Below are 13,196 nucleotides of genomic sequence, written 5' to 3' on the forward strand. Positions count from 1 at the left end.
GAGAAATTCTTTCCCCTGGTCGGTCAGCAGCCGTTCCGGAGCACCCTTGTCCAGGACGTGGCCCTGGACGAAGGCCTCGGTAACGGCTGCTGCCGACTGGTTGGCTAGCGGCCAGGCCCATGGGCCATCGAGTGAAATATTCAACGCCAACCAGCAGGTGCTTACTACCCCCAGGTGTCGCAGGGAATGGCCCCAAAATGTCAAGCGCAGCGGGTTCGTTGATGCGGTTGACCTGAATCGATTGTAGCGGCGGACTGGACGCCTTGGGTGGCGGTTTCCGCTGGGCGCCACTGAGTACAACCCATAAGGATGTCCGACACATCCCTTGCCATGCCTGGCCAGAAGAACTCAAGCTGAAGCATGGCAAGGGTCTTGTGAGATCCCAGATGCAGGAGTCGCTCGTGCGCGGCTACAATGTCCCTACCCCGCAGAGCGGACGGTACAACGATCCTATAGCGAAGGGACCCACCGTCCCATCGCATGGGGAGACCCCCCCCCCGCCACTACCCAAGAGTCAACCCCGACCAGGCCCTCAATTTGACCCTTACCAATCGGTAAGGGTCAAATTGAGTAATGAATCTCTGCCTTCGGGCGAGAGAGGGATCTCAGGGACCAGCACAACGGCAGCGGCAGCCAGAACTGTGGATGGGACATCATACTCTTTGGTTCTATTGGGTAAAGTCACGTAGTAGGTAAAAAATAAAATAACAAAAATCACGACATTTCGGCCACAACACAAGCGGCCTTCATCAGGTGAAGGGATCAGGCTATCTCGAGGACAGCGCTGGAGTGAAACACAGTCACGCTCAGACCGCGGACCTTTAAGCTGTGTGCGAGAAAACAAGGTGCCTTGACAAAGGAATTAGCATAAAAATTAGCATTTGATTGGCCGACTTTAGAAAAGAGGTGGTGTACGTGCCGGTGGACTTGCCGTTTGGCGCGGGGGTGGGGGAGGGGGAGTTTACCTATTGATGGTGTGAAAAGGGAATTTATAAGAGCTGCAAAAGTTTTTTGGGGTACCATTACTTGAAAAATATACTGTACCATTGAAATTGGTTTAATGTTTAGTTCGATTTAGAACATCTTTCCAATGGTTGCTTAATTTGAAACCATCTTCTCGGTTGAAATTGTGTCTGTGTTTGTAGATCTGAATTGCCTCGTGAACAAATCTCTGATAAAAACCCGTGGGTTTGCAAAGAACCTTGGTATCGGAGAAAATTATATCGTGATCACCCATAGCGTTGTAACAGTGATCACCCACGGCAGAAGAATTCGTTTTGCCGTGTTTCAAATCTGATTTGACGGGACATCACTCTGCGGTTTGCAGCGTCCCGAGCCAAGAAAACAGGCACACTCGGTGCCGGGTGTCAATCGCGACAAAGCGTCCGCGTTCGTGCGACGAACGCCCTTACGGTAGGTGGTCGTGAAGTTGTAGTCCTGGAGGACCTCCAGCCACCGAGGGAATTGCCCCGATGGTTGGTCAACACGAAGGGCATGTTGCAGTGCCGCATGGTCAGTACGGACGGTGAAGTGCCGTCTGTAGAGATACGGCCGATATTCTTGTACAAAAAAACCTATAGCCAGCAGCTCGCGACGGGTGACGCGGTAGCGCTGTTCCGCTGATGATAACACTCTGCTACCGTAGTAGGCGACGACGCGTTCGACACCTCCGACGACCTGCCAGAGCACTCCGCCAACGTCGGTGTTACTGGCGTCCGTGTCGAGCAGAAAAGGCTCAGTGAAGTCGGGGTAACTTGGGGGCGGAGCACTCACCAGGGCGTTGCGAAGGGAGCGAAAAGCGGCCTCCCCCTCCTCCTCCTCACCCCAACAAAATTTCACACCCTTTGCCGTCAAAGCGTTGTAAAGGTTTTGCAATGGTGGCAAAGTTGGCGACGAATCCGCCGATAGCACGAGGCAAATCCGATGAAGCTACGGACTTCGCCGACCGGAGTGGGTGTAGGCCATGAGCTGACGCACTGCGTCTTAGCAGGATCCGTGGAGATACCCCGAACGACTCACAATGTGTCCCAAGTACCGCACGGACTCCCGGAGGACACTGTTGTGGCTTCAACTTCAAATTAGCGGGCCTCATCTTCACGAATTCAGCCCTCAGACGCTCGAGGTGTTCCTCGAACGTCTTGCTGAAGACGATCACATCGTCCAAATATATCAGACAGGCGTCCCATTGGAGCCCGGCTAAAACCCAATTCCATTTATCGCTGGAACGTTGCGGGAGCCGTGTGAAGTCCCATGGGTAACCGGTGAAACTGGAATAGGCCCTGCGGCGTCATCAAGAGGGAGTTGCCAGAACCCCGACAGCAGGTCCGATGTGGAGAAATACCGCGCTCCCGCTAAAGCGTCCAGCGAAAGTCTCCGCAAAATCTCAGGCATCCATGGACTGGTGGAAGGGGAGATACTATCTGCAGATAACATGTCATCGACAGCCAATTTGACATGATCCTTTTCACCTGTGTCGACGTGGTGACGCAGTAAGCTGGTACATCCAATGTCATATTTACGTTTGCTGAAGACGTCCGAACATTCGAGTGAAGGAGCCGGACAGGTGACTGGATCCGGAATAAAAGCGAGCCGAGCCACCCTTCATCCTGGTCCTCCGAATGCGGACCCGGAGCAGGACCAGTACCCACACGCCCTCCTGCTGGGCCCTCCACGGGCGCGGCGTGAGCGAGCACGGTCCCCTGGGGGACCACAGCCGTCCGCAGTTCGGCATTGAGAACCATGACGAAGGGGTCCCTGTCCCGCCCGGACTATCGTTTGCGCAACCGCCCGGTCCAATCCCGTTACCGCGCTCACGGGATTGGACCCAACAGGACACCGGGACCCATCATACCCGCGCCGAGAGACTTGCACCGTCGAGGAGGCCGGCCCGAGGGAAGCTCGAGGTGCACCCTTGTTCAGTGAGGATTTTGATCGGCATCTTGGCACCCAAAAAAAAAATCCGTCCCCAATAAGCATGGGACCGCGAGAGAAGGATGAGCCCAGGATCGTACCGGATAATTTAATGTCTCCGATGCAAATTTTTCGCCCTGATTTGACCAATGATGCCCGACGGTCCTCCGTTCGCCGCATAGCGCGGGACGTCAACCGGTAGCAACGGCCGACATTGGACGGGAAGAAAGTTATAGGCGAGGTCGGAGACCATCGTTGCCGACGCCCCTGTTACCGACCGGCACGCGAACCTCTGCGACACCATCGATGGGTCCCGTGACCGCAGGCGAAGCGGCCGATGCAGCAACCCGCCCTATGGGCCAGCTCGAGCGGCCGCAACGAACCCGACTCACCCTCCCCCCCCCCCCGACGATTCGACGCCCGGGTCGCGACAATCGCCCCCCCCGCGTGCGTGGGGGGGGGGGGCCGAGCACGTGCGGTGCCGCGACTTGCCGGAGGAATGCTGCGTCGACTGTGGGGCCCGGCATCCCGAAGCAGCGTGGCCTCGGAGGCCGCGGTTGTGGCAGGTCACGAGGTCACGAGGGCTTGGGCAGTCCTCGGCTGCTCCTGCTCGCGCGCCGGTCCGCTGGGACGGTCGGCCACCCGGCCTCCAGTCCCCCGAGGCCGACCCGCGGCGAAGGCCACCTCGGAAGGCTTGGTCGCCCGACGTTGCCGGCCGGTCCGCCGAAGTCAAGAGCGCTGGCGACGAGGCGGGTGGCTTCCGTTCCGGGGCCACCTGCGCGTGAATGTTTCCCCGCGGCGCGCAAGGCGCGTCCGTCTGCTTCGCCCGCGGCAAGGGGCTACGGATGCCCGACTCTTGCTCCAGCGCCAAAAGCCTCTCTGCCGCCCTTTGGCGTCGATGCCTTCGCAGTCCGTGCGTGGGAAGGCTGCTTTAGCCCCGGGGGGGCCCAGCAGAGAGCCGTGGAGTCGTCGCGAGGGTGGCGAGGGGCGTCCATCGTCCAGGGCCGCCGGAAAAGGACGCGCAAGCGCCTCGTCGTCGCTCCAACCCGACATCTGCGCGGCGAGCGAGGAACCGCCGCTCAAAAGCGCTCCCCGATACGCCGCCTCCTGCCGCGGAACGCTGCCGAGACGATCGGTCCGCCGCTGTGAACGTTGTCTCCGTCACCGGCTGCCCACGGTCGCCCCTGAAACGCCGTTGATTGGGACGGCGTCGATTGGACCCCGCGCGCTCCCCCCACGTGGGTTGCGCCCGGCTTCCGCTGCAGCAGTTGGCCGCCGGTCCTCGCCGCGCTCTGCTGCGACCGCCCACCCCTCCCCGAGTTATCTCCTCCAGCGCAGAGGAGGCGGCGGTGGCGGCGAGGAGCAACTCTGCGAGGCGGGAGCGAGCGAGTCTTCCCAGTTCTAGTGGCAATGCGGCGACGGGAGGCAACGCGTACACGGCTGAATACTTGAAGGGGCAACGGCCTCTTCTCGCCCCGCTCTCTCAGGGGCAAGTATCCCCAAGCTAAGTCGCGCTTTACTCCCCATCTGTATCACAGCCCTCCTCTCAAGGAGACCACCTGACCTGGCCCAGCCAAGGCACAGGTCCCGGGCGACCAGCCACGCGGACCCGGCCCTTAGAAGGACATCGAGGCTCTGGGGTCGCTCCAGTGGCTTGCTAGGGCCGGCCCTTAGAAGGACAGCGACCCAGAGGAGTCCCAGGGTCTAGCTAGCCGGACTTCCGTCTTCAACTGGTTCTTCTTCTTGACCCGTTCACAACTGCCCCCTCGCTCTCAAGCTCCCGCCTTTTATAGGATTTCCCCCCGAGGTGCGGGGGTTCTGTGGGGGGGACAGCACCACGACCCCCTCCCCTCGAGAGGGGGCGGGGGTTCTGTGGGGGGGACAGCACCACGACCCCCTCCCCTCGGGAGGGCCCCCGGCTAGCGGGGTGTCACTAGCGCCCTGCACAGGTAAGTAATGGGAGTTAACCGGAGTTGGTTGGTGTCCGCGCGTTCCAATACCACCACCACCACCACATCAGTAACAAATTGGCCACGTTCTGTTGACGTGACAACCCTCACTAGTTGGCTGTGCTTCGGGTGGTGGCGTGGTTTTAACGACGCTTTTATACATTGACGCGATCCAACCCTAAAATCGTTGAGCTGAGTAACGCGATGTGCTCACCCCAGCGCCCCACGAGTTCTACCGGTTTACATGTTGACAAGTGTACAAGGACACGTTTAACACACGCTCACACACGCTAGGACATGCTAACACACGCTAACACACGCTAGGACATGCTAACACACGCAAACACACGCTAGGACATGCTAACACACGCAAACACACGCTAGGACATGCTAACACACGCAAACACACGCTAGGACATGCAAATACACGCTAGGACATGCTAACACATGCTAACACAGGCTATGACATGCTAACACGCAAACACACGCTAGGACATGCTAACACGCAAACACACGCTAGGACATCCTAACACATGCTAACACATGCTAGGACATGCTAACACATGCTAACACACGCTAGGACACGCTAACGCACAACTGCCATGTCTCTGTCTGTCTCTGCTGCCTCTCTCTGTGTCTCTGTCTCCGCTGTCTCTCTCTCGGTGTCTCTGTCTCTCTCTCTCTCTGTGTCTCTGCCTCTGGACAGACGCACGGACAGACGCACGGACAAACCCAGGCAAGAACAGTTGTACAGAGTCGAAGGCGGACAGGCAGACAACCTTACAGGCAGACACACAGACAACATTACAGGCAGACAGGCAGACAACATTACAGGCAGACACACAGACAACCTTACAGACGGACAGGCAGACAACCTTACAGGCAGACACGCAGACAACATTACAGGCAGACAGACTCCGGGACAAAGAGGAGGTCGGTTGGACGGACTCGCTCACCGACTCGGAGGTAGACAGACGGGGAGATTGGCTGTCTCACAGTCAGACAGTGGTACAGGCAGACAAGCAGACAACTTTACAATACAAGCAGACAACTTTACAGGCGGACAAGCAGAGAACTTTACAGGCAGACATGCAGACAACTTTACAGGCGGACAAGCAGACAACTTTACAGGCGGACAAGCAGACAACTTTACAGGCGGACAAGCAGACAACTTTACAGGCGGACAAGCAGACAACTTTACAGGCAGACATGCAGACAACTTTACAGGCGGACAAGCAGACAACTTTACAGGCGGACATGCAGACAACTGTACAGGCGGACATGCAGACAACTTTACAGGCGGACAAGCAGACAACTTTACAGGCGGACATGCGGACAACTGTACAGGCGGACATGCAGACAACTTTACAGGCAGACAAGCAGACAGCTTTACAGGCAGACACGAAGACAACTTTACAGGCGGACATGCAGACAACTTTACAGGCAGACACACAGACAACTTTACAGGCAGACACGAAGACAACTTTACAGGCGGACATGCAGACAACTTTACAGGCAGACACACAGACAACTTTACAGGCAGACACGCAAACAACTTTACAGGCAGACACGCAGACGACTTTACAGGCAGACACGCAGACAACTTTACAGGCGGACACGCAGACGACTTTACAGACGGACAAGCAGACGACCTTACAGGCAGACACACAGACAACTTTACAGACGGACAAGCAGACGACCTTACAGGCGGACAGGCGGGCAGACGGCAGGCTGTCCCACAGCCACGCGGACTCGCAAGCGGAGAAGGAGTGGGACGACGTGGGGGACGCTGCTGCTGCTGCTGCTGTGTCCACGCACGGTGAGGGCCGTGGACTCCTCCACACCACCAAACCACACAGGGAACTCTTTACCAGGTCGATGGCGTGCACAGAGATCCATAGAGATGCATAGAGACCCATAGAGATGCATAGAGACCCATAGAGATGCATAGAGACCCATAGAGATACATAGAGACCCATAGAGATACATAGAGATGCATATAGACCCATAGAGATACACAGAGACCTATAGAGATACACAGACCCATAGAGATACATAGAGACCCATAGAGATGCATAGAGACCCGTAGAGATACATAGAGACCCGTAGAGATACATAGAGACCCGTAGAGATACATAGAGACCCATAGAGATACATAGAGACCCATAGAGATGCATAGAGACCCATAGAGATACATAGACCCATAGAGATACATAGAGACCCATAGAGATACATAGAGACCCATAGAGATACATAGAGACTCATAGAGATACATAGAGACCCCGTAGAGATACATAGAGACCCATAGAGATACATAGAGACCCATAGAGATACAGAGACCCATAGAGATGCATAGAGACCCATAGAGATGCATATAGACCCATAGAGATACACAGAGACCCATAGAGATACATAGAGACCCATAGAGACCCAAAGAGATACACAGTCACCCATAGACTAAACTACGAATTAAACTATTTTTTTTATTGTTCCCCGTAAGGGACCCGCTAAGCTGCGTAGATCTCTTGCCACAAGCCCCCTGGCCATCACCAAGGATAGCAGCTCATCCAGAGTGGCTCATCATCATCATCATCAGCATCACGCGGAAATGTCGAGCGACAGCCACACAACTCTCAGCGCTGTGGTGTCGATGCTAAATGTGGAGGGGGAAAAAAAACAACGCAGAACCCCGGGGGAAAGTCCACGCGGCGACCGCCACGGAGAGAGAGAGAGAGAGACGCAGACTCCAAATCTACAGCGGCAGGCGTCGTCAGGGTCGGGATCGAACCCACGACCTCCTGTACACCAGGCGAGGTAGTCAACGTCTCCCAGGGATCGAACCCACGACCTCCTGTGTACCAGGCGAGGTAGTCAACATCTCCCAGGGATCGACCCCACGACCTCCCGTGTACCAGGCGAGGTAGTCAACATCTCCCAGGGATTGAACCCAGGACCTCCTGTGTACCAGGCGACGTAGTCAACATCTCCCAGGGATCGAACCTACGACCTCCTGTGTACCAGGCGAGGTAGTCAACATCTCCTAGGGATCGACCCCACGACCTCCCGTGTACCAGGCGAGGTAGTCAACATCTCCCAGGGATTGAACCCAGGACCTCCTGTGTACCAGGCGAGGTAGTCAACATCTCCCAGGGATCGACCCCACGACCTCCCGTATACCAGGCGAGGTAGTCAACATCTCCCAGGGATCGAACCCAGGACCTCCTGTGTACCAGGCGAGGTAGTCAACATCTCCCAGGGATCGACCCCACGACCTCCCGTATACCAGGCGAGGTAGTCAACATCTCCCAGGGATCGAACCCAGGACCTCCTGTGTACCAGGCGAGGTAGTCAACATCTCCCAGGGATTGAACCCACGACCTCCTGTGTACCAGGCGAGGTAGTCAACATCTCCCAGTGATCGACCCCACGACCTCCCGCGTACCAGGCGAGGTAGTCAACATCTGGTTCTCTCTCACTCTGATACAGGAGAGGAGGAGACCTCCTCGGTTGCCATGGCGACGCTGTCACGGAAACGGAGACTCACGGAAACCCTCGACAATGTGGGTGACACTCTCAGAGACTCACCCCTCACTCACCCTGTCACTCACCCCTCACTCACCCTCTCACTCACCCCTCACTCACCCCTCACTCACCCTGTCACCCCTCACTCACCCTGTCACTCACCCTGTCACTCACTCACCCCTCACTCACCCCGCCACTCACCCTGTCACTCACCCTGTCACTCACTCACCCTGTCACTCACTCACCCCTCACTCACCCCTCACTCACCCTGTCACCCCTCACTCACCCTGTCACTCACCCTGTCACTCACCCTGTCACTCACTCACCCCTCACTCACCCCGTCACTCACCCTGTCACTCACCCTGTCACTCACTCACCCTGTCACTCACCCCCTCACTCACCCTGTCACTCACCCTGTCACTCACCCTGTCACTCACCCCTCACTCACCCTGTCACTCACCCTGTCACTCACCCTGTCACTCACCCCGTCACTCACCCTGTCACTCACCCTGTCACTCACCCCGTCACTCACTCACCCCTCACTCACCCCTCACTCACCCGTCACTCACCCTGTCACTCACCCCCTCACTCACCCTGTCACTCACCCCTCACTCACCCCCTCACTCACCCCTCACTCACCCCGTCACTCACCCTGTCACTCACCCCTCACTCACCCTGTCACTCACCCTGTCACTCACCCTGTCACTCACCCCGTCACTTACCCCGTCACTCACCCTGTCACTCACCCTGTCACTCACTCACCCTGTCACTCACCCTGTCACTCACCCTGTCACTCACCCCTCACTCACCCTGTCACTCACCTTGTCACTCACCCTGTCACTCACCCCTCACTCACCCCTCACTCACCCCGTCACTCACCCTGTCACTCACCCTGTCACTCACTCACCCTGTCACTCACCCTGTCACTCACCCTGTCACTCACCCTGTCACTCACTCACCCTGTCACTCACCCTGTCACTCACCCCCTCACTCACCCTGTCACTCACCCCCTCACTCACCCCCTCACTCACCCCGTCACTCACCCTGTCACTCACCCCTTACTCACCCTGTCACTCACCCCCTCACTCACCCCCTCACTCACCCCTCACTCACCCTGTCACTCACCCCCTCACTCACCCCGTCACTCACCCCGTCACTCACCCTGTCACTCACCCTGTCACTCACCCTGTCACTCACTCACCCTGTCACTCACCCCCTCACTCACCCCGTCACTCACCCTGTCACTCACCCTGTCACTCACCCCTCACTCACCCTGTCACTCACCCTGTCACTCACCCTCTCACTCACCCTCTCACTCACCCCGTCACTCACCCTGTCACTCACCCTGTCACTCACCCTGTCACTCACCCCGTCACCCTGTCACTCACCCCCTCACTCACCCCCTCACTCACCCCCTCACTCACCCCCTCACTCACCCCGTCACCCTGTCACTCACCCTATCACTCACCCCTCACTCACCCTCTCACTCACCCCTCACTCACCCTGTCACTCACCCTGTCACTCACCCCCTCACTCACCTCCTCACTCACCCTGTCACTCACCCCGTCACTCACCCTGTCACTCACCTCTCACTCACCCTGTCACTCACCCTCTCACTCACCCCGTCACTCACCCCCTCACTCACCCTGTCACTCACCCCCTCGCTCACCCCGTCACTCACCCCGTCGCTCACCCTGTCGCTCACCCTCTCGCTTACCCTCTCGCTCACCCTGTCACTCACCCGTCACTCACCCTCTCACACACCCTCTCACTGACTCACCGCCCTCTCACTCACCCTCTCACTCACCCCGTCACCCTGTCACTCACCCTCTCACTCACCCTCTCACTCACCTCCTCACTCACCCCCTCACTCACCCCCTCACTCACCCTCTCACTCACCCCCCTCTCACTCACGCTCTCACCCTCTCCCTCTCTCCCTCACCCACGTCTCTCAGTTTCGCCACAAGAGATCTCTGGTGGACTCCGAGTGTGGTGTTGCCGCACGGATGGATTGCGCGATCCCATCGGTGGGCTCCACCTCGTCGGGCACCACGGACGACTCGTCCGATGAGGAGGGTGAGGAGAGGGAGGGGTTGACAACATCGTCAGCAGCATCATCAGCAAAAGCATCAGCAGCATCATCAGTATCATCATCATCAGTATCATTATCATCATCAGCAGCATCATGAGCAGCATCATGAGCATCATCAGCATCATCATGAGCAGCATCATCATCAGCAGCATCATCAGCAGCATCATGAGCATCAGCATCATGAGCATCAGCATCATGAGCATCAGCATCATGAGCATCAGCATCATCATCAGCAACAGCATCATCATCAGCAACAGCATCATGAGCAGCATCATGAGCATCATCATCAGCATCATCAGCATCATCCTGGGAAGTTGGAGGCAGTCGCCCTCCAGCAACAACGGAGGTCGGAGGAGCGACGCTCACAACAACGAGCGGAGCGTCGAGTGGCTAAAGCACAGCAGGTTGGCGCAGTAGGGGGCACAGGTGGTGCATCAGCCAGTCATCTCAGTCAGTCGACCCATGGCACCTGCTGGGTCTGTCCTGTGACCTCCTGCCAGCGGGTGTTGGATACTTCACGTGACTTTAATGTGCACCTAGCCTGGCACGAGCACCGTGGTCATGTCACCGCCAGTGGTGAATGGCGGTTGTTGTTGTATGTATGTTTGTGTATCTGTATGTCTGTGTGTGTGTGTCTATATCTACCTGTGTCTGTCTGTATTTTTGAGGCGCTGATGCTGAACCTGGAGCATGCCACTAAGGTGTGGGGCCTTACCATCAGCCCCACCAAAACTAAGCCCCTGCCTGGGTATTTTGTACCATCGGACACTCCACCCCCACAACGCCCAATTGGTGATGGGGCAGTTGTGGAGAGAGTGGAGAGTTTCCCATACCTGGGCAGTGTGCTCATGACCGGCTCCGGTTTGACAGCAGGTTTCACTCCGAATCAGTCGAGCGGCATTATCTTTTCATCGGTTGCGTAACGCTGTGTGGAAGCTACCTGGTCTGTCGCTCCGCACGAAGCTTCGGGTCTTCTCGGCCACGGTCATTCCCTCCCTTCTCTACGCTTGCGAAACGTGGACCCCCCTATTGGAACATCTTCGCCGGTTAGAAACATTTAGGCTGGCTTGCCTACGATCCATCATGGGTTTAACCAGACTGGATTGTTTGAGGAGCTCACAAATCCTTGAAAGATCTGGGCAAGGTCCCATCAGTGAGCTCCGGCAGGCACGGCTGCGATGGCTGGGTCATGTAGCCCGCATACCCAGCCACCGCATGCCAAAACAGCTTTTGTTCGGCCGGATTGAGGGGGCTAAACGGGCGCGGCACGGGCTAGAGAAGAGATTGAGTGATTCTAGATTTGAAGCTTTCGTGACTGCAAGGATCCATACTCTTTGGTTCTATTCGGTAAAGTCACGTAGGTAAAAATAAAATAACAAAAAATCACGACGTTTCGGCCACAACACAAGTGGCCTTCATCAGGTGAAGGGACTGGACTGTCCAGAGGACAGCGTTGGAGTGAAGACAGCAAGCCCAGGTCGCGTCCTTCAAGCTGTGTGGGAGGAAACAAAAAAACGCCTTGACAAAGGAATTAGCATAACAATAATGTACTGGACCGGCACGGTGGGGGGGGGGGGATTTTACATAATGTTGGTGTGAAGGCAAATAAGCTGCTGTGAAAGTTTGGAATACCACTACTTGAATAAATATACTGTACCATTGCAAAATTAGTGTAATGTTTGGTTCGATTTAGAACATCTTTCCAATGATTGCTTAATTTGAAACCATCCTCTCGGTTGAAATTGTGTCTGTGTTTGTAAATCTGAATTGCCTCGTGGACAAATCTCTGATAAAAACCCGTGGGTTTGCAGAGAACCTTGGTATCGGATAAAACTATATCGTGATCACCTACAGCGTTGTAACAGTGATCAGCTACGGCAGAAGAATTTGTTCTGCCGTGTTTCAAATCTGATTTGTGCTCGCGAATTCGGTCAGAGACATGTCGTTTCGTCTCCCCGATATAGCAGTCACCACAGGTGCAGCTCAGTTTGTAAACCCCGGGGTACTGTAAGTCAGGAACGACATCCTTCACGGAAGGGATCAGGTCACGGATTTTGTGTACTGTATTGAACCGGACCTGGATCTTGTGTTTGTTTAGAATTTTGGAGATATTTTTTGTAACGCCTGCTATATATGGTAGTGTGATGGTTTTGACCGGAGTATCAAGTGGTTGTTTCTGTATGGAGGGAGAAACAGCTTGGCGGATGGTACAGTCAGAGTATCCGTTTCTCTTGAGGGCCAGGTGTACATGTTTTAATTCACTGGTCAGGTGGTGTTGGTCCGAAATGCAATGTGCCCTGTGGTATAACGCTTTGATGAGAGAATTCTTTTGAGCTGGGTGGTGGTGGGATTCAGGTTTCAAGTAGGAATCTGTGTGGGTGGGTTTCCTGTAGACAGAATGCCCCAGTGAGCCATCAGGTCTCCTCTCAAACAGAACATTCAAGAATGGTAGCTTGCCATCTTTCTCTACTTTCATGGTGAATTTGATGGCGGGATGTCTAGAATTGATGTGGTGTAGGAAAAGGTTCAAAGCTGGGAGGCCATGTGGCCAAATGACGAAAGTGTCAGCCACATATCTCTTCCATAGGGAAGATCTGAAGGTGGAAGTCTGGATGGCGTAGAAGGTGCCATTCCAAGTAAAGTAGGTATTGGTGAGGCAGTGTCTAATCAGCGCAGGTGTATCGGGGTCTAGTCCATGTACCAAATTTTCAATGATTTCAATG

The 13,196-nt window shown here is 55.8% G+C and overlaps 1 protein-coding gene across 8 annotated transcripts in view; it reads left to right on the plus strand.

Moving 5' to 3' along the window:
- The window catches only part of LOC116956577 (uncharacterized), a 153,412-nt gene that overhangs the window by 106,431 nt on the left and 33,785 nt on the right, over nucleotides 1-13,196 (plus strand). For all 8 annotated transcript variants that reach the window (XM_076054384.1, XM_076054386.1, XM_076054385.1 and 5 more), the window contains 3 exons: nucleotides 5,566-6,678; nucleotides 8,346-8,419; nucleotides 10,337-10,457. In XM_076054384.1, coding sequence (XP_075910499.1) covers nucleotides 5,566-6,678; nucleotides 8,346-8,419; nucleotides 10,337-10,457 — 1,308 coding nt within the window. The remainder of the gene's footprint in view (nucleotides 1-5,565; nucleotides 6,679-8,345; nucleotides 8,420-10,336; nucleotides 10,458-13,196) is intronic.

Source organism: Petromyzon marinus, chromosome 66 (assembly GCF_048934315.1).
Source record: "Petromyzon marinus isolate PM22_M1 ecotype Great Lakes invasive population chromosome 66, UKy_Petmar_22M1.pri1.0, whole genome shotgun sequence".
NCBI lineage: Eukaryota > Metazoa > Chordata > Hyperoartia > Petromyzontiformes > Petromyzontidae > Petromyzon > Petromyzon marinus.